Source organism: Schistosoma mansoni, chromosome W (assembly GCF_000237925.1).
Source record: "Schistosoma mansoni strain Puerto Rico chromosome W, complete genome".
Taxonomy (NCBI): Eukaryota; Metazoa; Platyhelminthes; class Trematoda; order Strigeidida; family Schistosomatidae; genus Schistosoma; species Schistosoma mansoni.
In genome coordinates this window covers 28,417,531-28,441,703 of record NC_031502.1, presented here as the reverse complement: position 1 = coordinate 28,441,703, position 24,173 = coordinate 28,417,531, and the positions used below count along the sequence as shown (strand labels likewise).

Below are 24,173 nucleotides of genomic sequence, written 5' to 3'. Positions count from 1 at the left end.
ATAGTTTATGACAGCTCTGGGCAATAAAAGTGCCGTACAAGACTAGCATTTGTTGACACAGCTTCCTGGAAAGGTCCAGCGGACCATTTAGCTTAGTAGTTTGAGTCATTAACATACATGACTAAAGACAGAATCTATAGGCAATGCCATCTGTCAGTCTTCACTTACATCTCTTATTAATCTTCATGCACAATTACTCAGTTGGTCAAAATCAATGGTAGATTTCTATCTCGCTTTGGTTCTGTAACCTTAAGATTTTATAGATCCCAAATTATAGATTAATACTTTTATCCATTTGTTATGGTAATAGCGTCTTCAAGTTTCTCTGAACTTCAGCTTAAAGTTCGAACCAAAATGCGATTGTTTCAGTTTTCGTCAGTCAGCCATCTACAACGTAGGATCAGGCACATATATGCATCGCATCAAGTTTCCACACCTCATTAGCACAACGAGATAGACACCGAATTCATAGAAAGTCACTTCAACGGTAGTAATATATAAAGGAAAGATTGTATATAGGGATATAATACAGGGAGAAAGAATCAGTTGGCAGAAAGAAAGGTATATGGTAATTTTAACCTCATCGTCAAAGGGAAGGCAAAGTGTATACACCTACGTCATTGTGATCGATTAAGCGCCAAGCCACACAGAGTCTCCAACCATTGGTTACGATAGTCGCGCGAACACCAACCAAGTAGTCTGCATCTACCAACATGGCTCAGATTAGAAGTTATTGACCTCAAGGACTGATGCCATGTTTTGGTTTGGCCTTCCTTAACTTTTTCTCATCTGTCTCCAACACTAGTCAGCATTGCGCGTCGTGGTAATCGGTGGTTAGGCATTCATAATACGTTGCCCAACCATCTCAGTCGATAAAGATCCACAACCTCATCAACTGATTTACCATCATTCCCTAATGCTCTGACATTTTTTGTGAAATAAAATCTCCCTAAATCAGCTTTGGAAATTATCCTCCTGCCGAGATGTTCACTTATCGATCTAGAATACTCAGATTAAACCTTTATTTGGTGGGCAAAATGGGAAATTGCAAGGAGTCGAATATCCTGAAACAGAGACGAAGGCATGTTTGGGATGTTATCCTTCTTCCTGGTTCAAAATATGGCTTCAAGTGTGGGTTTTTTTCTCAACGCTTGAACTTGTGGTGATAGAGGATGAGTTAAGCAAGTCTACCATTTCATGTATCGGCTCCGTTAGGTTTGTGTATCATGAATTCTTAGCACGAATCCGAAAATCCAAAAAGCTATTGGAAACTTGCATTATTTATGGCGTAGGCGAGGTGTTTGTCTCTCAACTCAAAAGGGAGCATAATGCACAAAAATTCTCCCTTTACTCGTCTATAGCTGTAAAACGTGGCCTTTAGAAATAGTAACGTCATGTAAACTGAAGGTTTTCGATCATACGTTCCTTCAAGGTAATATTTGAGTGTTATAGAAAGACTGACTGGGTAATATTGATGCTCGACATAAGGTTTTGACAGTGGTTCAGTGTTGGTCGATGAGGTTGTAAATATTCACGAACGGAGGTGGTTTGGACACACGTTACATATGTCTAATCATGCCCTACTTCGACAAGTACTATCAGATGGTGTAGAATTACACTAGAAGAAAGCTCAACATAGTAGCAGGAAAAAGATGTCAGGTCATCTCATGAAGTCAGTGGACATGCTGAATAATTTTCTTAAATATGTATTAGTTTGTAGAAGAATGCAGCAACTGATTGGAAACTCGGAGTGATATGAACTAGGATCATTGACAAAGACTTAGATACACATACTTTTCACTTTTTTCTTGATCCTCAACATCCTGAATACCCTTTCACAATTACCTTTTAATTCTATTTACTAGAGCCGCGTTCAGTCCTTTTCAATATAATTTTCGCTGTAATATTTAGATTGCTCTGCTATTTATCTTTCTGAATTCATCTAATGCTAACATGGTCCAGCAAATTGAGTTTATGCTCACTTGTGACTAGCTTTGGGAGAGTATTTCCTGACGCTCAATAAGACACACGGTGTAAAAAGTGAGAAGGCTGTCTACTGAAGACAATGGAAGACGGTGACACAATATCGTGGACGGATTTGTACAACATTGGATACTGGACCAGTGGTCTAGAGGTTAAGCACTTGCGTGTGAGACCGAAGGTATGAGGTTCGATTCCTGCCTGCAGTGTCATGAATGCGAGCCTCTGAGGAGTCATATGCTCTGAAGAATCGTACGTCCAGAACTTTCGGGCCTTCCAAAGTTGTCAAACTTTCACTAATTTGTGATTTCAATGAAACCCGACAATCTTCATAATCTTATGCTGTCAATCAAAAAGTATACCAAGTCCACTAGGAACATTAAGAAATCGTTGTGTTAGCAATTTGAAAGATGCCCAAGACTTTGTATTGTTATACGACACCAAGATGCCTTAGCGAATGATGCTAGACACACTGATTAAAACAAGTTTTATTAGAAACTATTTGGACCCCCTACACACGAAATCCATCATATGACATTTAAATTTTCATTACTTTAAAGTTGGGGGACGGATTATTGTACAAGTGCAATTTTCATTGTTATTGTTTGAAGAACTAATTTGTTTTAGTGTTTCGAAAGTATTTTTACTCGTGTAAGGTCATTTGGTCTGACTGGCTCATCTGAATCTGTAAGACTGGTACTGATGGGTTCTTGTATCAAGCAAGAGTGTAGTGATTCCCAGTCGCTACGCGAGAAAAATTCTCTGACCAGTGATAATATCGAACATGAAGGCGATATTTTTACCCCCTTCACCTATCAATGTAGGATTTCAAAGTTGCAGTATATTAAGGTGCTGATTGATATGATTGGTTATTTTTAATATAGATGTACTTGCTCACTGTCACAATATTCCCTTTTCGTGCTTTGATGGTTGGGTTGTCTTTCCTTATTTCGCTTTTCATTTCAAATATATTCACAACTGGGTACAGCTCGAAATCTCAAGTAAAACCTATCTGCGACTTTAGAAGGTATTATAATTTACTTTACATATTACTTTTAGGTGGCTTATCTTGCCGATCGTACGTATGTCTGCTCGATTTGCCTTCTTTGCCGGGGGATTCCATTGGATTAAAGTCCAAGGAGTTCGTGCGTCACGTAAAGAAGCGCCTATTATGGTTATTGCACCTCATTCATCCTTCCTTGACGCTCTTATTGTTGTGGCTCTTGGCATGCCATCTATTGTCGGGAAGACGGAGTCAGCAGAGTCCTTTGTAGGTGGATTTTTCAGGTTGCTTCAGCCCATTTTGGTTAACCGAGAAGATCCCAATTCCAGGAAGAAAACAATTCAGGAGCTTATACGTCGTGCAAAGTCAGAAGAGGATTGGCCTCAAATTGTTATTTTTCCGGAAGGCACTTGCACCAACCGAAGCTGTATTGCAACGTTTAAGCCAGGTAATCATTACCAACTTTATAGTCACAAACTTGTCAAATTCTTAAGTTTGCCTAGCTCACGCTATTCTGAGCACCATATATTTTAGTATATTCACTTGTTGTCACCCTAGTATGTGCTAATCAGTTTATCTGGAAACCGTAACTAAGTGGTTGGCAGTCAAACTTTTCGTCCATTTACTGTCTCCCTCCGTTTAAACGCTGTGATGGCTGAAAAGGTTTTTGTCCAAAGGTTTGGTTATACTGTGTAAAGCGATGACTCAATAATTAAAACATTGATCTTCCAACTACCTTATCGCGGGTGTAAACGTTTTCCTATATTTATATTTAACCAGACGGCTTATATCTGTGGCCTTCATACAGATCAGATACATAGATCTTTACTCATTTTATTTACTTTCTTGAATACATAAATATTGGTACAAAGGGGCACCGAATACATATGCACCACAGAAGTCACTTGATTAATGTGGGGGCCACACCCGGAGTGTTCGACCTATAGGTTTGATCCACAAGACACTAGAACGGCTTTAGGAGATGCAGTCCCATGGTAGCCGGTGACCAACATTTGGTTCGTACGCTATTCGTTCCTTCAGGGTCTTGGAGCCTATGTGCACTATTGGTTTGGAATTAGGGTTTTCCAAATCCTCTAGGTGGACTTTCAGTGTCCAACAACCCGGTAAAACGCCAGAGTTTCGCTTTCCATTTTTTCAATTTCGTAAACAACACCCCACCACGAGAAGGCAATGAGTAGGAATTCCCTGGTATTTCGAGTTAGAGAGTGGACGCCCCCACCCCGACCGTACCAGGGCATTCAGGTGCTGTATTCAGTGAGTTGCGATATATTGTTGTGCTATCAGTTAACTTACGACTAAAACTGATATGCACATGGTATTTGTCTTTGTAGTTAGTTCAGGGACATTTTTATGATCAGGACTTGTTTCAACAATCAGGGAATGAATGATATCGAATATTAGTCACTAGTCGTAGTTTTACTTTTAATAACGATGTATTCAGATACGGTTAGTACGTCAACTGGTGCAGGTTTTATTTGAACACATATCGATGCTTCTAATGGAGGTAGTTGATGAAAGTTAGAGATTGCTTGTTGATCGTCACCATTTATCCAAACGGTCAAATAACTCCCATCCACAAACCTTAGTATTAACAAATAGCCATCGTGTTTTCATCTCATCCTGGTAAAGACGATCACCTGCGTGCAAAGCAGATACTTCAAATACATAAATGATGATAAATCTAACTAACCGTTGATGTAATCTATAAGTTCCCACAAGTTATCAACTAACACATTAGTTCGTGGTTGCCATGATGTATTTTCTTAACATTTTTCCTGACCAACATTTTAAAATTTACTCATAAAACTAGTTCATCTGGATGTTATACATAGTTTAACATGTTATTTTAACAAACTTGGCACATTCTTCTCTGGATATATTAAATGCAGTCGGTTAAATGACGAAGTAAAATGCTAGATAGAGTTAAAGTCGTCCTCACCTGATATGCTGATGTGAATTGAAATTCGATTGATGAATACTAGTTTAGTGCATCACCTAAAATCATATTAGTATTGTTTTTAGTTTACATTAATATTTCATTTTTACATCAATTAGTTACGCAAATCTCTTACATTTCTCCTTATCACAGCCTCACTTTTTATAGGTATACGCACATTATTTTGGTATCCAAGACAAAGTATATGAAATCTCCCTTAAACCTTCTGCTTCTCGGTAGTTCTTTAGCGAAGACCGGTAATTGTGTGAACCGAGAGCAATTTCGTTTGATAATTACTTACTGGGTTTGTAACAACTACACTAATTCAATAGAAAATCGGCTTTTGAGAGACTGAATGCCTTAATGTCAACATTAATCATGACACTAAAAATTAGGTTATCGACTGCCTAATTGTATTACGTGATCAAAGTGCATGTTAAAATAATCCGATCTAACGTAATTAAATGTGCATGCTGTTTAGGAATTACACACAAGAATAAATTTGTGATCTTATGAATTTAACATCTGGATTGTTCTAAATTTTATCTCTAGGGGCTTTCAATGCAGGTGTACCGGTTCAACCAGTAATCGTTCGCTGGCCAAATAAAGTGGTAAGTGGAGTTATGACACTTATTGTACAAATACCAAGATATTAAACTTCTTAATAATATTGTCTTAGTATCCTCTTCTATAATGTCCAACTTGGTACTTTTGGTTTGTTCTTGGATTCTTGAAACCCCCAATGTAGGAAAATTATTCTGAATACGCTTCCTCTCATTGATTTTCGTTGCATATACAAAATAACAGGAGATCAGTCAGCATGTGTGTTTCATTTTCAAGACTGTATTTGACTGGCGTAAATGTATTTTACTATCATATGTTATTGATGTACAAACAATTTTTGTCTCTCAATGAAAACGTTTAGAAGAGCCTTTCAATCGAGTGCTAAATACTTGAAATTTCGTGTTATTGATGATAAAACCAGCTGAAACCTATTATGTAGTTTTCTCCCCTCATTGTTTATTTTGTTCTATTTTGTTGATGTAGTCTTGCGAACCTTTCAGCTCTTAAATCTCAATTAATTTGGTTTTTATCCAATACGTTTTCAAAACAAGTTTTCAACCTATGGTTTTATGTTTGTCCCATAAAAGCTTCATATTAACCTGCATACTATTAGCAACTTAAATTTATGCGTCATCATTTTCAGTTATAAGTTTTTCCACCGTAATATTTTACAGAACCCAATTTTTATGACACTTATTCCTCATTGCTGGTCTCACCTTCTTAAGTCTGTTCGTTTCATTCAGTTTTGAAATCACCTAGCAGTTTCACTTCTCTGATTGGTCAACAAAGCACTCTGGATGTTGTGTGATTTCCCCTACGTCATTCAATTAATCGATCAAATGGGAGATTGGATTCACCCATATGCTCACTAATTATAGTTTAAACTCAGTAATAACCATTGAAATAAGTTGCAAAGATGAGTTTCTGCAATTGTGTCTTGGTCGTTTGGTGGTCCTTACTTTATCTATTAGGTGAGAAAATTAATCGCACAAAATGTTTCAGATCAATTGACCAGAGACTATCAGCAATAGCCTGCTGTGGCAGGAAACAAACCAGCTTTCAGCTGGGGAAATAAGGATATGTCGCTGAAGGTGAATAAGACACCGCAAGAATAATCAATTTGCATCACAAAGCAAGTTTTAACGTGGAGTTCTCAAGGCAAAAGAAAAAGAGGTAGGCCGAAATACGTGTCGCTGTATCCTGACAACACACTAAAAGGACTAATAGCACTTCAACACGTGGGAAGGAGAGCCCATTACGGAGTTGGGAGGAGATTCCTGGTCGGCGGCCTGTACCTCATGAGGGGTAACAAACTTCAGCGAAGTGAAATTATTTATTGATTGGTAATTCCAAGTCGAGAACAAACATTTAGATCATTTGCGATTTTTTAGGGTTTGATTCGATTGAAGGTATTGGCATCTGTATATCTATTTACATTTCAGTGTAGAATTGTCATAACATGATTTTAATATGAGACCTGGTTATAGGATCAGTCCTTTCAAATTTATCCATGTTTAAATATACAAACCTAAATAGTATAATCTACAATCAGAAGTTAAGCAGTTGCTTTTTTCGAGCAGTTTGTACTCATTGATTGGGAGTTGATTGAGAAGTAAAAATAAATAGGAAGTAGAAAAAAATAAAGTTTCTGTAATAATTAATAGTATTTATCCAAAGGTTTTTTAGTTTCGTAGATATCAGGTTGAAAGCTTATGTACGTAAATGTCAAATTAGTTGTCACTCTGACTTTGACTGTGGGACATATACTCGTAGATCTAACTTGATTTGGAGTGCCGTCATAGTCGCAAACACTGCTGAAGGTCTCTGGTGACTGTCACAAAAGTGTGGAAACACTGTTCACCAATTAGATGACGAGTTTTAAATACATTTTAAGAAACTTAATTGAAGTTTCAGGTCTTGCTAATGATCTATAAAATGATAAAGGATTCCTTAGTTGTACTGCTTAAAAGTACCAATGATAGGATAATCAGTTTTGAAAAGTTAATTTGTGTACCACAAATCGGCATCCTTAATTGGCTTCACTTAACACCCAAAATATCTTTAAGGCATTGTGTAACTCTTACCTAGTGTTGTTTCAGTCATCTTGAGTTCATGTTTTGATCTTCGTTATCAAGTATTAATAACATATAATGGCCTCCTAAAGTCACCAAATCGAATGGTGTTCTTGAGAGCTACTTTCTTTTTCCACCCCTTTTTCGTATATCAGCTTATCGAACTTGGAACGCTTTTGATGGAGACAATCCTCCCAGGGAGATGCTGATCTGCCTGAAGAATGTGAGTGGCAAGTATGTCTGCAGAAACGGTTCTAGCAATCTTTTAAGTGAAATCCTCAGTGTTTGGTACATTTCACTCCTCTTCGTAGTACTTAAGTATTAAAGCATACGCAGTATTTTTGTGAATAAAGACAATGCTTCGAGGTACTATTTAGCTACAGATATCTTTAAATTTCCATGAGCATATATAGAAAGATATTACTAAAAAAGTTTCACATCTGTAAATGACCAAAAGTACACTAATTTAGTCACCTGAAATATAGTCCAGTGTTACAATTGGTTGCAATCCATTTAGTAAAAACTTCGCCCCCAAATCCTTGTAGCGATGTTTTTCGTTGAAATGAATGCTTAAGGGTCATATCACGTGACCAGTTAACGAGTTTGTTTTGGAGTGGCTGCCTGAAGTACACTAAGGATTTACACTTATACTAACTTTATACTACTTCGTTATTGGTGTGATGCTTTAAATAATACTTTTTACCACTAAATTAATAGCGACTCTTTTCCTGTCCATAAATGATTTAAACCGTTACAAATACTCCGAGAATGTGGTTTGGTGCATGTGGACACTAGAAAATGGCTTTTTTTCTGGACATCCAGCGATTATGTGGGCTTTAGACGTTTTTTTTACATTACAGATATTTCTGGTCTTACGTTGTTTCTTTCTATATGGTTCTGTTTACATAGGAAACGTTGATTATAAGGCATAACTTTACCAACTATCACCCGCTGATGATAAGCTTTTGTCACTTCACGGTGATCTGACTTGTCATTTGGTGGCTGCATATTGTATGCTCGTTTACTTACATACTCACCGCTTTACACTGATATTTGATAGGTCACGTGCAATCTGATTGACTGTCTTTAAAATGTGGTTTCTTAGTTCCCTAGTTATTCGTTACATGTAAGTGGTAGAATTTTGAGTACGCTTCAATCGAATGTTGTAATAAAATCGCTCAATTTTTCCCCGAAACTAGTTAAAAAAAACATGGAAGTTGGTTACGGACTTAGTGGCAAACGCAGCATAAACATTTGTGTGATGTTTGATTTTTTCAGCTGCCGTCGCTTTTTAAATTTATTTCCGATTAATGATTCTCTAAACATTGTTGCATGATGTCCCTCACTTTATTTGCCGTTTTACCATCTACCATTTATGTATAAATATTTGTTTCTTTCTTGTATTTCAGGACTGCGTGACTTGGGTCTGCGAAGGTCCTGGTGTGTAAGTAACTGTTAATTAATCGGTTGACATTTTTCCTACCACTGTCTGCAGAACCTATTCACTATTAGTTTATTTTTATCTAGCTTCAAACTAAGATAACACTCTAGAACTGGTTTTAACTCTTGACGACATTTGTTTAGCGGATTTTTTTCTGTTTACATATTACACCTAAAATTTGTTCCAAACTTGAACCGTTTTTCCGCCTTCTAAATGCAAATTCTTTCTTCAAAACTGGCCTGCGTCAACACCTGAACTAAGAATAGGGAGTAAAGTAGTCGAACGCGCCGACTTCACTTATCTTGGAAGTGTGATCAGTCCTAATGAGTTGTCTGACGAAATCTCTGCACAGATCCAGAAAGCTCGTTTGGTTTTTGCCAACTCACATCACCTATGGCGAAGACGAGATATCCGTCCATCGATTAAGGGACGAGCATACTGAGCAGCAGTTCCCTCTGTTCTACTTTACGGTTGTGAAACGTGGTCATTAAGAGTAGAAGATACTCGTAAGTTACTAGTATTCGATCACCGATGCCTTAGAAATATTGCTCGCATTTGCTGGGATCACCACGTAAGTAATAGTGAGGTTAGACTCAGGGTATTAGGGAATGATGGTAAATCAGTTGATGAGGTTGTGGATCTTCATCGACTGAGATGGTTGGGCAACGTATTATGAATGCCTAACCACCGATTACCACGACGCGCAATGCTGACTAGTGTTGGAGACAGATGAGAAAAAGTTAAGGAAGGCCAAACCAAAACATGGCATCAGTCCTTGAGGTCAATAACTTCTAATCTGAGCCATGTTGGTAGATGCAGACTACTTGGTTGGTGTCCGCGTGACCATCGTAACCAATGGTTGGAGGCTGGGTGACATGGCTCAGAATCGATCACAATAGCGTGGATGAATACACTCTCTGTCTTCCCTTAAACTGTAAGATTAAAATTTCTTTATACTTTTCTTTCTACGAACTAATTCTTCCTGTATTATATCCCTATATACAATCCTTCCTTTATAAATTGCTGCCATTGGAATAACTGCTTCTATGGATTTGGTGTCCATCTCGTTGTGCTAATGAGGTGTGGAAACTTGGTGCGATGTATATATGTGCCTGATCCTACGTCGTAGACGACTGACTGACTGAATTATTCCTAGCTAATGTATGTAAATGTAGTTAGTATATAGTTGTACCTGGACAATTGATGGGAGTTTCCGTTTGCTGTACCCTAACGATTGTGGGTGAGATTTTCAAAATACTTCACGAATTTGTTATTATTGATAGGCGTATCATTTCGAACCTGGCATCACAATCTAATCAATTGAATAACCTATTCAAGCGCACTAAGTTTATCGATATTAACTGCCCAGAATTTATTAGCATTTTATAACCTAATTCCAAGAGTCTGGACATGATCCTTGAAACAAATGTACTTACAATTTTCTGTTATTCATTTGGTAACATAAAATGTGAAAGCTTTCATCTGGTTTGAAGGAAAATAATCATAATTCGTTGATAAAAATCTTCATTTGGTTTTCAAGTTCGAGGATTTACTTATTTTACCAATGAACTGACTGAATAATAATAAATATACTTTTGTTATTTCCCAATGAGTTGAAAAAATGCATTTCTGACGTTTCGTGACTTAATGTAGGCCACTTCTTCAGGGTTTAAAACTTCTATTAATTTACTGTCGGTTATTTATTTACTCTGAAGAAGCGGCTTACTTTAAGTCACGAAACATCAGAATTACAACTTTTCTATCCATTGGGACAACAAAAATAGATTTATTGTTAACTCTCTACCCAGTGCTGAATTTATTTAAAACACAAAGTCCAGCTATGGTATGGATACCTAAGAACTGATTGCTTGTATCACGTAATTTATTAAATTGAGTTGTTTTTTCCCTTTCATTAATATGTTTTAAGGTTAAAATTACTATGGTTGTTGATGTCACAGTTCAACAATAGATTGGAAATCGAAGTAAGTAAACTATGTTTTGTTTAGAAAAATATTGAATGGTAAAAAATAAATAAGGTAATAATTAAAAGAGATTTTCTGTATTGATTATTATTATTATATCAGATATGGTTCAGAATATAAGCCAGTAACGGTCGTACTGTACATTCCTGTTACACTTTTCGTAACAATGAAATGATAATCAATTGAAAAAATTTCCCTTAAATGTATTTTCGACTATACTGTACATTGTATTAAATGTTATTTCTGTCAGTTGCCTTTTTTTCACCACACTGTCTCTCCTTTATTTCTTCACACTTTATTCCTTCATTTGTGCTGCACATCTTTCAGTGCATTATTGTGCCAGAATTTATGTGGATTATGTAAAAGAAGTAAAATTGATGAGACGAATTGTGTACTTGCTGTTTAATATCCAGTCTTCTTTAGCTTATCGCTCAGCTTTTGGGTGTATTGTATATCTTAAAGTTGTGAAAAAACATGCATTTGTTTGATTGTATCAATCCACACAACTTTCACAAGAATATGAAAGTGAAGTGAATACTTTACAGGAAAATTCTATGTAGATACCGTTATAACGTAGTAAAATATGAAGGCATATTCGATTCAGTTAGTCATACTTGAATTAACAGAAAAATCATACTGATAGACAACATGTGTGTTTAGGTGAGCAAATTATCCGGTTTTTTGTTAGAATATTACCAATCATGTATTAAGCTTTGTTCTTCAGCCAAAATAATCTACTTTAACAACTGCGTAGATATGGGATGAAGAGGATTTTAAATACCACTCACATTATTTTATTGAATCAATGGCGAGTTGGGTTCTAACCTATTATGGTGAAAATAATTTTACTATTAACGCTAGTAATAGTTCATTTTGTCACTATCTTGAAACATCGACTTCGATGGCTTTGACATGTCCTACGAATGTCGTCCCAGAGAATTCCACGTCGTGCATTATTTGCCGGCGCTGGGACTGGTTAAAAAAGCGGAGAGGTGATCAGTGTGTGACACAGTGTCGTGGTATGAAAGAGTGCTGTACAGGACTGACTTCTGTTGGTCATTCTCGGGTCCCTGGTTGAAGCCGAAGGTGCATCCAATCTTTGTGTTCTGAAAAATTCTAATCTTCTGGATTCTTCATGTCCCTTTCTTTTTTCTCTTTCCAAATTTATTTCACTATATTTCACTCCTTGAATAACATCTTCAAACAATAACCTTTCCGATTACTGCTTATACTCTTTCTAGCTCTACGATTATGGGATTTGAATCGATAACTGCATCTCTGTGCTAATGTGGTATGACAACTCGAACTGATTTACTTACTAAGTTCTACGTTGTGACTGACTGACCTAGAAATGGTGCAACACAGTGGCTAGAGACGTTATCAGATTCGGCTCAGAATAGAAGCCAGTGACAATCGTGCTGTAACTTTCTTTACTTTCTTTATAAAAGTAAACATACCTTCTTTAACTGAAAGAATTCTTTCTGGTCATGTTTTTGCTAAATGAACTGTTTCTCCCATTATTTATTTGTTATTATTTTGCTCTCATACATTAATTCCTTTTCGTTGTTGTTCTTTATAATACACACTTTGCATTCTCTATCTCTTCATAGCCTCATTGTTATAATGTAGTACATAAGTATTTGGTGCTTCCTTGTATTAATGTTTATGTGTTCAAATAAATAAATAAATAAACTTTTATTCTAAGCAATAATTTTGAATGTTGTTACACATCTTTCAATTTTTTTTATATTTCAAAGTTTTTACCAGTTTATCAACCAAACGAAGATGAACAACTGGACGCTCAATTATATGCTAATAATATCCGTCGGATCATGGCAGAGTCAGTTCACTTTCTGTTTGTTTATTCTTAAAATTAGGAATCTCCTCAACATATTTTTTCTTGCTTCTTTTCACGAGTTTATAAGGCTGTAACAGTAAAATACAAATGTATTAATACATTTCAATTTTAAGGTGTGGGAACTTCGCAAAAAAGTGATGTTATCCAGGGAATTTATCTGTCAGTAAGAGGACTAAAATAAAAAATAACTCAGATTCTATACAAAAAGCCAAAAAAACATGTTCATCGAAAAATACGAAGAATGGGTGCATAGATTATTTTCATATTCTTCCTTGTGAGTAAAGGATGAAATCTGTTCAAGCATAAGAATTGTTGTTTTTCTCACTGTTGTTAAAAGTAATTTTTGGTATATTGAACGGTTCACAACAGTTTTTTTTTGTGACCTGAAGTTTGTTAATGAAAAGATAAAAAATGTCATTAAAACAGGTTATGGAACCTGGAGTTATAGTAAGTTGGAAAGAAATGTATGCTAAGGAATAAATGGGAATGTCGCCATACTATTTAATGGGAGAATATAGATTTTGTTAATAATACATAAAGGCCTTTAAGTTTTGGGACTTGTATCTATGGTTTTAGAGAATCGCTTTCAGAAACCAACTGAATACACTAAAATCCGTTTGTAATATGAAAAGATTAGATTCGGCCAGACTAAGTCATGTTGTCAACTAATCCGTTTCGCTATACATTGAAATTTTCAATAATTACATTCTTTTGTGTAGTTTACGTGGTAGAGTTTTCTAACAAATAATATTTAGTCTTTATGCAGACTACTTATTCATTTCTTAACTTTTCTTTAAAAACAATAATTAGACATTTAAATGTCCCGCTCTGCGATTTATCTTACGATGACTTCTGTCAAATCCGAATAGCATTCAAGCATAAAATACCAGGATATGAAGCAGTAGTCTATTTGAACTCATTACTTCAAATGATGTTGTGAGTGTGTATTATGAATTTTTCTCTTTTGTCAACAATAATCAGTTACAATTTTTTTTTGGTATGCGAGAAAACTGTGCAAGTCGTTCACTTGGATTATTCCGTTTAGGATGACGAATTTGCTGTCCACCGAAGTACAAAAAACTTGAATACACTGGGGTACAATCAAAATCGAAGGAGATATTTTAGAGGCGTCAGGTGTTACTCGCATTTTCACATATGTCAGTTGATTACAGTTACAGAACTATTTCACTAGATAGCGAATATACGATAACTGTCTGAATCATGATAGTGACTGGAAGTATGTGATCTGCACACAGCTTCTAATGATAGTCACCGTTATTTTACTAGTGATTAAGAAGTCTGTGTTAATATTCCAAACTATCCTCGGTTCCTAAATCTCTGGTCTGGCTATCCCAGCTTCTAACTACGGTTACAGCACTAGTCGGGCGATCTGCGTTATGAGATTATTCGGTTGTGTATGTATTTGAATTTAAGTCTGTCTTAATGTAGACAATTATTTTTACTTGCTTGAATCGAATCTTCTAGCCTAGCCTAGCAGCACATAAATGGCTGTAGAGAATTGCAACACAATCTTATAGTCAATAAATGGTGAGTGAATTTGTAGCAATTAACGCGAGTCTAGAACAAGAGCTCTAAAGATACATTCTTAACAAGATTCGACTGTTCTTCAAACTTCATCAAAGCGCAAAAATAAAACATACCAGATAGCAAACATATTCTCAAAGTACCATGAGATTTAGTACAGAGCGTCAGTTTTCAAAAAGCAATTATTTTGCGAGGTAAGACTATCTAAACTAGATAAAATTTGCGATCATAACAAGAAGTTCAGTAAGACATATATTCCAATCAAATTAAGAACTAGTATAAAACTCACAGAAATAAAAGGTGACAAAAATGCAAAGTAATATTAAATGGACTTGTTCATCACAAAATAATTACAGTTTTGAGCATTTATCTGTAGGTCGAGTAAATGGTAGTCGTTTTTTCAACCTTTAGTTGTAGATGTGGTGGTAGCTATGATACTATTAGTTGACTAAACGTGAACAGACGGTTTGTATGTTAGTGTTGTTAATACTTAATTGAACATTTAGCTCTTGAAATATTTACTTCTGTAATACAATTTATGTTATAGTGCACTTGAACAAAATTGTGATTTGATAACGGATGAAGATAAACAAACGGAATGGTTCCAAATACGTTTTGAGAGCATGCTTGGTGTATGCCGAAGTAAACCGTACTTATCACGATTAGAATTTATTCAAACTTTATTTCAAACAAGTCAACCTAATTCAAAAGCCAATTATTTAATCAATTTAGTTGCGAAATATTATAGTGATCCAGTAAGTTTATTTTGTTTCAGTCCTTAGAACTAGTAAAACATTCTCAAATACACCAACATTAAATATTTTTAATCGTAAGAAATATACTTTACTACTTGTACGAATCGGCGTCACAAAACAAACATCTTAATAATTCGGGTTGTAAATATTTCCACCAATCTCAACTTTGTTTTATATGTGGTTGTAAAAATAATTTGCGTATTTTTCAAAAAAAAAGAAAGAATTAAAGTTATCTGGTGACTTTCTCAGTAATAAATTGTAGGCTTTCACATTTGTTCTCTGATTAGACAGGTGTACACTTGCAGGTATAACTTATGGAAATCCGTTTTTTTTAATTTTTTAGTCATCAAATAATCTGAATTTTCGTATATGTATGGTTCATATATCCATGCTACTGTTTCCGAAATTGCCTCACCAAGCATTTTACTATGCTACAAAGGTATGCTCATCATTGTATAGTTTTGGTTAGTTTCTCACTTATACTGTTCGTGTTACTTTCTGTTTTTATTAGTGTCACTACTGCTACAACCACAACTATAAATGCGTATCCATCGCTAGTCCACTAAATCACTTTTATTTTAAAGCATTATTCATGAACAAATTCATTGTATATTGATCCTCTCTACTATACTTAGTGGAATAACAATTGTTTTTTTACACAAGCAGTGCAAAAAAGTCGAAAAATGATATGCATTTACTTTAAACAAAATATATCACAATAAATATTATTCAGCTTTATGCTTAAAAAGCGAATATGCTTTTCAGATACAAACTGGTAATATTCACCAGATTTGTTGCTTAAGGTTTTTTCTGGCTAGCCATTGGCTGTGTAATCCATCTACATAACTGTCTTTATTTAATCACTCACAGGTTTTAAAGTGGATACCATAGCTAAGTCTGAGACTTTTCATCAAGTTAGCAAACTTGGTGAATGATCGAAGTTAGCCTTTAATCTTGTTATATCTCTCTCTGCACAAGCTACGAAATATTATATCTCTAAATTTAATCGATTACCGTTTAGTTTAAATTCTAAATAAAACAACAGTGTAAAGATTTATGAATTCGATTAGATTCGCTTTGGCTTTTTCAACTCTCGATTCATTCAGACTATACTAAACATCAGTATAAATCGTATCTAATTTACACCTCATCCACTGTAATAATATTTGTCTATAGGTTTATTCCGGAAATGAACACTAACAGTTGGTTGCTGTGTCAAAACGCTACTCTCATCATTCTTTATTCAAATTACTCACTGCGAAAGTGAATCTACTCAATAAGGGTGTAGAGAGTTCGCTCTCTCTCTCTCTTTCGAAATACTCTTATATAGCCACACGTATACAGCCACTCACAGGGAAGTCCTACTGACCTCCTTATCGTGGCGGAATTGTTGTTTACGAAATTAAGAGGACGAAAAGCTAATGTCCGGTGCTCTAACCGGTATGTTGGATTCGGAGGCTGCACCTTGTTGGGCCGGAAAACCCTGATTTCAAACCAGTAGTGTACGTGGGCTCCAGGATCCTAAGGAAACAAATGGCGTATGAACTTATTGTTGGTCACCGGCTACCATGGAGCTGCATTTTCTAATGTTGCTCCACTGCCTTGTAAATTATGCTCGGGATGTGTCATCTTCGTCTGGTTTTGCTGATGTTGGGGTCGCACTAAGCGCTTTAGCTGAGGCAGCACCGATCGATTGGATCCCTATTAACAGTCGGTTATGTGCTGCTAGATTAGAAAGTTCCATCGAAGTGAAAAGAAATCGGTGTGAGAAACGATGTGTTTTCGTCATCTCTGCCTATACTCCGACAGATTGCAGCCCTGTTGCAATCAAGGATACGTTTTACCACTAGTTAACCATTCTTTTACAGAAAGTGATTTCAAATGATATTGTAGTACTAACCGGAGGCTTGAATGGACAGGTCAGGCGTTTAGACACAAAAGAGAGTCGTGTAGGTGACTAATGGGAATTGGTGGTCGCACGACAGATAACAGGGACCGTCTACTGCAACTGTGCACAGACCACAACCTGTTTCTGGCTAGCACTAACTTCCGGCACAGTCTTCGCTGATTTGCTGCCGTCTGGCGTCCTCCCTCTGCATCTCAAGCCTGGATTCAGATTGATCACATCGCGATCAGATGTTGCTGTTGTGGTTGTGTACAAGACTGCCGCTCCTTTGTGAGTACTTATCTGGACTCTGATCATGCCCTTGTTTGCGCCAATATGACCTTACTTTTCAATGGCCAACGAATTCATCGTCTTAAACGAATCGCTGTCAGCAAATTGGTTGAAGATTCTGTTGCAACTAAATATCAAACTGAGCTAGCTTCAAGGCTAGCTACTTTTCCACCGAATAGCATGGATGAGCATTGGTTGCAATTACATGACGCCACGAAAATTGCGAGTAAAGTCGCACACTTATAAGCACTGGGTTTCTTCAGGCTCCTTACATTTCATTGAAGCCCGTCGGTCTTCTCCAGGTGACCACGAGTTTGATCACAAACGAAGACTGTTACGTAATGAAATCGGGAAAAACTTGCGTAAGGACCGAAAAGCCTGGTAATCGGAGCGCGCTAATGAGCTAGAAGCAGCAGCTACATTTAGTAACTGCCGGAAGCTCTTTCAACTCATCCGAGACACTGGCAGCAAGAAGTGTGGTGTGAGTGAAACAATCTGCAAAGATGACGGGATGCTAATCATTAATATCTACCGACGTCTTGGACAACAAGCATAGCTTCTCGAGAAGTAGTTCAACTGGTCTGCTGCCCCGACAACATCGATGAAACTATCCTACTCTCTTTATCCTTTGACGACTGATTCACCTAGTGAAGCGGAAGTCCACAAGGAACTCCAACTCTTGAAGTGCTACAAATCACCAGACTTACCTCCGACTCTTTTTAAAGATGGTGGTGACTTTCTGGTTAAGGAACTGACTGAGTTATTTACAAAGGTCTGGCAATTAGACAGTGTTCCAACATCATGGAATGAGTCTATAGTCGTTTCTATTTTTAAAAAGGATTCACGTCGAGTGCGTCCAAACTATTGGCTTCTCTAGTACTTTGTAGATTGTTCAAACGCGAGGAAGACCGACTCGCGAAGAGCAGGCTGGTTTTTGTTCTGCTCGAGGATGTATTGATCATATCTTCACCCTCCACCAAATGTTAAAACACAGTCATACGTATCACAGACCAACAATCGTAATGTTTCTTAATATCATGTCTGCCTTCGATTTGTTGGACACTACTGTTCTCTGGGATTGTCTGTTGAAGAAGGGTGTGCCTGAGAAGTTTATGAACATCCTGAATGCCCTATATATTGTTGAGGTGATCCAGAAAATTTCTCGCAATAGTCAAGAAAGGCTTAGAAACACCAAGACGCATTCTTTCCAATTAGCATTTTGTCTAGAAGTTATGCTAGAAACATCACCAAAGTGAAAATTCATATGTAGGTTTTCTGATTACTACACTGCTACTATGTTTAGTAGCATTCCAGAATTTTCAGGAAAACCCAAGGATTTCTGAAATACTATAAAACCCTATATTTTCTATACGTAAATGAACTTTTGGACTAAAGTGCTTCTCGCATATTTTGCGCCTTTTCTCTTGTGTTCAAGTTGCTGTGTATATTTAGCTTGAAGTTTACGAGACTACCTTAGAATCAGACTATAGCGTGGCGACGGGGAAAACTACAATGAATATTTCTTTGGAGCAACTACAAGCTTATGAGAAGCGTCAAGAAAAACGGTTTGAACAGTCTCAAATCAGAATCATGGAAGCGCTGATACAGAAAATGTGCCTGTGCCAACAAAACCCCTTCTGGTGAATTACAAGTATCCCATACTGATTCAGTCATTAATACAATCCATGAATTTAATTTTGATGGTGCAGCAGGTGTTACTTTTGACTCTTTGTTTAAGAAGTATGAAGATTTGTTCCATATTGATCTCTGCAGACTGGATGACGCCTCAAAAGTCAGAAAACTTGGGACGAGGGAACGTGAACGCTATAGTAACTTTATTCCTCCGAAGAACCCACGAGACTTTAGTTTTGATGAAACAATTAAAACCCTGTCTCAAATCTTTGGAGAACAGTCATCTCTATTTAATATCTGTTACCAGTGCTTGAAGATAACGAAAGAACCAGGAAATGACTGGGTGAAACATGCAGGAATTGTGAACCGAGAATGTGAGAGGTTCAAGTTTTCTTTTATGACTGAAGACCAGTTTAAATGCATAGTATTTGTCTGTAGCCTGCGTTCACCAGAGGATGCTTATATCCGAACGAGAATCCTAAGGAAGCTTGAACATTGTCCCAACCTGACCCTGCACAAAGTAAACAACTGAATGTCAAAGGTTAGTGAATTTGAAGCATGATGCCTCGATGACAGAGAACACTAACCAGTTCCTCCACGTCAATGCTGTCGAGGGAATAGTCTTACAAGGTTCCAGCACGCAGAATTATCGTAATGACAGTGGCAAACCATCATCCACATGCAGAGGTTTGGCATCGTGTGTTCGGGCGCACAGACAATAATCCGATTGGTGTCACCATCTTAAAACGTCGATTTCTGTGGCCTGGACATGTTCTTCGAACGTCGTCCTAGAGAGTTCCACGTCGTACATTATTTGCCGGCTTTGGGACTGGTTGGAAAAAGCGGAGAGGTGGTCAGTGTCGTGGTGTGAAAGAGTGCTGTACAGGACTGGCTTTTGCTGGCCGTTCACGTTACCTCTCTGGTGTTCAGGGATGGTGCAACACAGTGGCTAGAGACGTTATCAGATTCGGCTCAGAATAGAAGCCAGTGACAATCGTGCTGTAACTTTCTTTACTTTCTTTATAAAAGTAAACATACCTTCTTTAACTGAAAGAATTCTTTCTGGTCATGTTTTTGCTAAATGAACTGTTTCTCCCATTATTTATTTATTATTATTTTGCTCTCATACATTAATTCCTTTTCGTTGTTGTTCTTTATAATACACACTTTGCATTCTCTATCTCTTCATAGCCTCATTGTTATAATGTAGTACATAAGTATTTGGTGCTTCCTTGTACAGATGTTTATGTCTTCATATAGTAATAATATAAATTACTTAGATGAATAGTTATCGTCTTTTTATTAGCAAATTTTAATGAATATTTAAAAATGTTCAGGTTAATAATTGCACACTGCTTATCAATTCAATCTGATTTATTGATTATTTCAACGACGGCATACATGATACGATAACTAAATTCAACAACTATAGAACATAGCAATAATGAATATTACCTAAGGGATGTGCTATTATTATTTATATATTTAATATAAGTGTACTTATTATTCTTTGAATTTGATTTTTTTCTTAGTTACTTCACACTTATTTTTTTATCTGCAACTAAATAAAACATTTCCAATCCTTCATGAATATCACTAAACTTCTTATCATAAAATTTTCTAAAATCAGGAAACCTATCTATCATCGTTATCTTATAATGTTCCAGGCATATAATCTGTGTGCTTCACAAACTCATGTAAATGTGGCAAAAGTTTGGGAAATTAGTCGTTCTGATGCAGCGGAGTTATTGAGTTTTGCGTTCACTTTAGAAAATGATGAAACAGTTAAGCTTATACTTGATCGTGCGTACCTGATAAAGAAATCTACTCATTCAGATAATTCATCCAGTGGAATTAGTGGGGGTAAGAAATTTCCATTATACATTTCTAATTGTTTTGTATTAATTCGATACACTTATGTGTTAGCTAATAATAAAATTGTAAACTACTTGTATAATAGGAAAGTGGGTTCTTCCACCTGCAGCGTCTTATTATTTATTTTTTTCCTGTGGACTTTGTAAATCATTCATTTATCATTAATTGTTGTTGAATTTTTTAATATTTAAATTGCTACTTTGTACCTAATTGCTAGTTCGTATCTTATGATCTATGATTATGAACTAGTGATTATTATCAATGTTGAACTTACGGAATCTAATTAATTGATGTAGATTTGAATCGAAATTGAATAATTGGCGATTCATTGTTTGTAGATCACTAAAGCGTATACTCTTAAACTAAATTCGTTCTATCATGTAATTTTCGTACACTAGTTCATCAAAATGTAAACCCAGCACTATTTCATTCAACGTCTGCTTTATAACTTTCTGATCTCTTGTAAACTAATTTTTATCAGGCTCCAAACAGTTTCAAACCTGATCTGTTGTTTATTTACATGTGGCTTAGTCTCTTTTTAAATTAAAGTTGTACTGGTGTCTGTGTCTATTGGTAAAGACATTTCAACCTTCAACGAATATTATATTTTACTAGCCATATAGTGAACTGGTTGGCAATTAAATTATCTGAATATAATCTCAATTTTCATCTGCATTTTGGATAATTTGCCGTCATCAAAACTGTTCTCCCTGTATCCTTATATACCTTATGTCTGGAACATCAATTATTAATGAGTTTATGGGTATATACTAAGGTTGGACTTGATAGTTCCAAATAAATTAATCATGTAAGTGTTTTCTATCTCAGGTGTTACTAATTCAATTGAAGTTGATACCTGACTACAGAAGGCGACTGGTTTAATTATGTACGTTTTTCAATAACGTTTCCAATCTACGTACTCATATGCGACTTAGGGAATGTTATTGTTTGGTTGAATATTCCTCGATATTATTCTGTGATATTTATTTTGTCCTGTCAAGTTTCATGTATAAACCATTTCATAGTGTATATTGTCCTACGTTTCTTTTTTTAAAAAAAAATTAAATAGAACACTTATATGAAGGCCTTTTATATCACCTGCCGGATGTAGCTAATTGTTATGCTCATTTTGATGCGGAAATCAACAAAGTTTTTGGTCGTCATCGTCGTCCATTAATCGACTCATCTTCTACATCAAAAAATGATCTTAGTGATTTAAAACCAACACATTCTATCCCTGTAGTTAATTCTTTGAATGCTACAAGCTGTCCGGACATTACAACTATCTCAAATAAAAAAGCTCAAATATTGCCCAATCATTTTGAATGCATTGATGTTACAGAAATTCCACCGATTGTAACTGAGAATTATTCTGAAAAATTAAGCAACAGTCCGCACAAAGATGATCAAAGTCTTAATTTTCGTGGGCGATATTCTGAACGTGGTATGTAAATTATTCAACGCGAACATCCTGTTCCAGTATTTTGCTATTTCTTTCAACGATGTAAAGAAATATAATTTCCAGTTCCATGCAAAATAAAAGATTTTGAACGCTTGTTTTTTTATGTCTTCTCCATCTTATTATCTCTTCAAATAAGTATGTAAAAATGTTATTTCTCTGTTAAAATACAGATTTATATTTTAGTATTCCAATATTATAAATTGAAGTCTATTGTGTAAATTTGTAATTTATTTTGCTGCAATTTTTTTTAATTCCTGTACTGAATTACACTCTCCTTCTTGGCTTATGTTGTTAACATTTTTAAAAAAAACATGATATAAATTTAATATTTTGTAATACAATTATAATTCTACCGTATAAGTAAACATTCTCACTTTATCCTTACTACTTACTTAAATTACTAAATACTGTTGGGTAAAATTTCAGGAGTTACAATCAGGACTTCGTTCATAGTTGATTTAAACAATACATTGTGTGAATTTATTTGTGTCCTTTGAAAAAATTACCACAGAAAAAAAATGAACACATTGTTTCTATCCTTGTTGAAAACACTACTGAAAGTTGTTCATTTTTATTCTATATCTTCGTTTATATTTACTTACATTCTGTTTAATTCTACGTAAGTTACCTTTTATGTGTGCAAATCAATGGCTGTTGTTCGCCCTTCTTTTATGTCCTCGTTTTTATGTATCATTTTCTCAGCGAGCCATTTATTTGGCATTTGTAATTATTTATGAATGTTATGAATTTCGAAATTCATTTTTTTTTACGGTCTCATCAATCGTACATCCATCCAAATACATTTTTGTCTTACGTATGTATGTATGTAAACATTTTATATATCGTGACAAATGTTCATGTTTTTATGCACAATTCCTGCCTTATGACAGATTTGTGTTTACTGGTGAACTGTTCTTTATTACCAATAATAAACTATACACAAGTCGTTTGATTTTTAACTACCAAGGCTTTGAACTTTTCTTATTTATTATGTGATATAATGCACTTGGTAATTTGTGTCTCCTAAGGAAGTGATTCCCCAATTAAACTTTGCCCCGCCTAATATGTGCTTGGTATGTATGTATCTGTAGATATGTGACTGGTCTATTTTTATATTTGTAAATCGGGCATAATTCAATTGTATTGTTCCCACTATAGTCCTTGAAGCACAAACTCACTAACTAAGTAATACTTATCAAGCAAACTTCAAAATACTGTATGTTTACACGTATGTTAAGTTTTAATGATTCGAAAGTGTAGATAAGAATTCTCAAACCGAGGTTGATTTCCAGCAATACAGTCTGCAAATACTTGTGATCAATGTAGCCATTCGGGTACGTGACGTGAAGTTATTCATAGTATCGCAACTGCATTCGTCTATTTTCCAGGAACTGAGCCAATTGTCATTCTATCTTGTTGCTTTGAATTTAATCCCACGTTTTGATTCTTCTCATTTTGTCATCTTGTTAGTTCTCGGTATCCCTACATGAAGTGCAGTATTCTTTATCGTGCTGCTTTCTACGGTGATCGCGATTGATATAGCCTCCGAAAAATTACGTTTTTGTTGGTATTGGATTGTTCGACATTTATCGACGAATAACAAATCGTTGTAGACACTTTTGTATCCCCAACTTAATGTTTATTATTTATAAAAATTATTTATGCAACCATCCCAAACAAGTCAAGTAACTGATTTTAGAACCTCATTGAAATTGAAGGAAAAGAAATTATATCACTTTTTGCCGTACAACTTCACACTACAAAACTGAAGTAATATTTTATGAGACGCATAAAATCTGTATTATTCCTTAGGTGTTCATTCTATAGTGAACAGAGCATTTCGGGACAGAACTATTTTGTCTAAAGCTCTA

At 35.7% G+C, this 24,173-nt stretch overlaps 1 protein-coding gene across 2 annotated transcripts; it reads left to right on the top strand.

The window, feature by feature from the left end:
• Positions 1–2,682: 2,682 nt before the first annotated feature.
• Smp_132850.1 (acetyltransferase-related) lies at positions 2,683–23,259 on the top strand (the record flags this gene model as incomplete). Of its 2 annotated transcripts, XM_018789241.1 has the most annotated exons (12): positions 2,683–2,829; positions 2,865–3,007; positions 3,040–3,431; positions 5,493–5,551; positions 8,986–9,020; positions 10,945–10,999; positions 12,757–12,839; positions 13,668–13,793; positions 14,950–15,157; positions 15,501–15,596; positions 20,633–20,828; positions 21,910–23,259. In XM_018789241.1, the coding sequence occupies 12 exons, from the start codon at positions 2,683–2,685 to the stop codon at positions 22,290–22,292; spliced, it is 1,923 nt and encodes a 640-aa protein (XP_018654704.1). In that variant the 3' UTR covers positions 22,293–23,259. The 2 variants fall into 2 exon arrangements, with proteins under 2 accessions (XP_018654704.1, XP_018654705.1); XM_018789243.1 differs by lacking the exons at positions 20,633–20,828; positions 21,910–23,259 and having other exon boundaries at positions 15,501–15,886.
• Between the last annotated feature and the right edge of the window lie 914 nt (positions 23,260–24,173).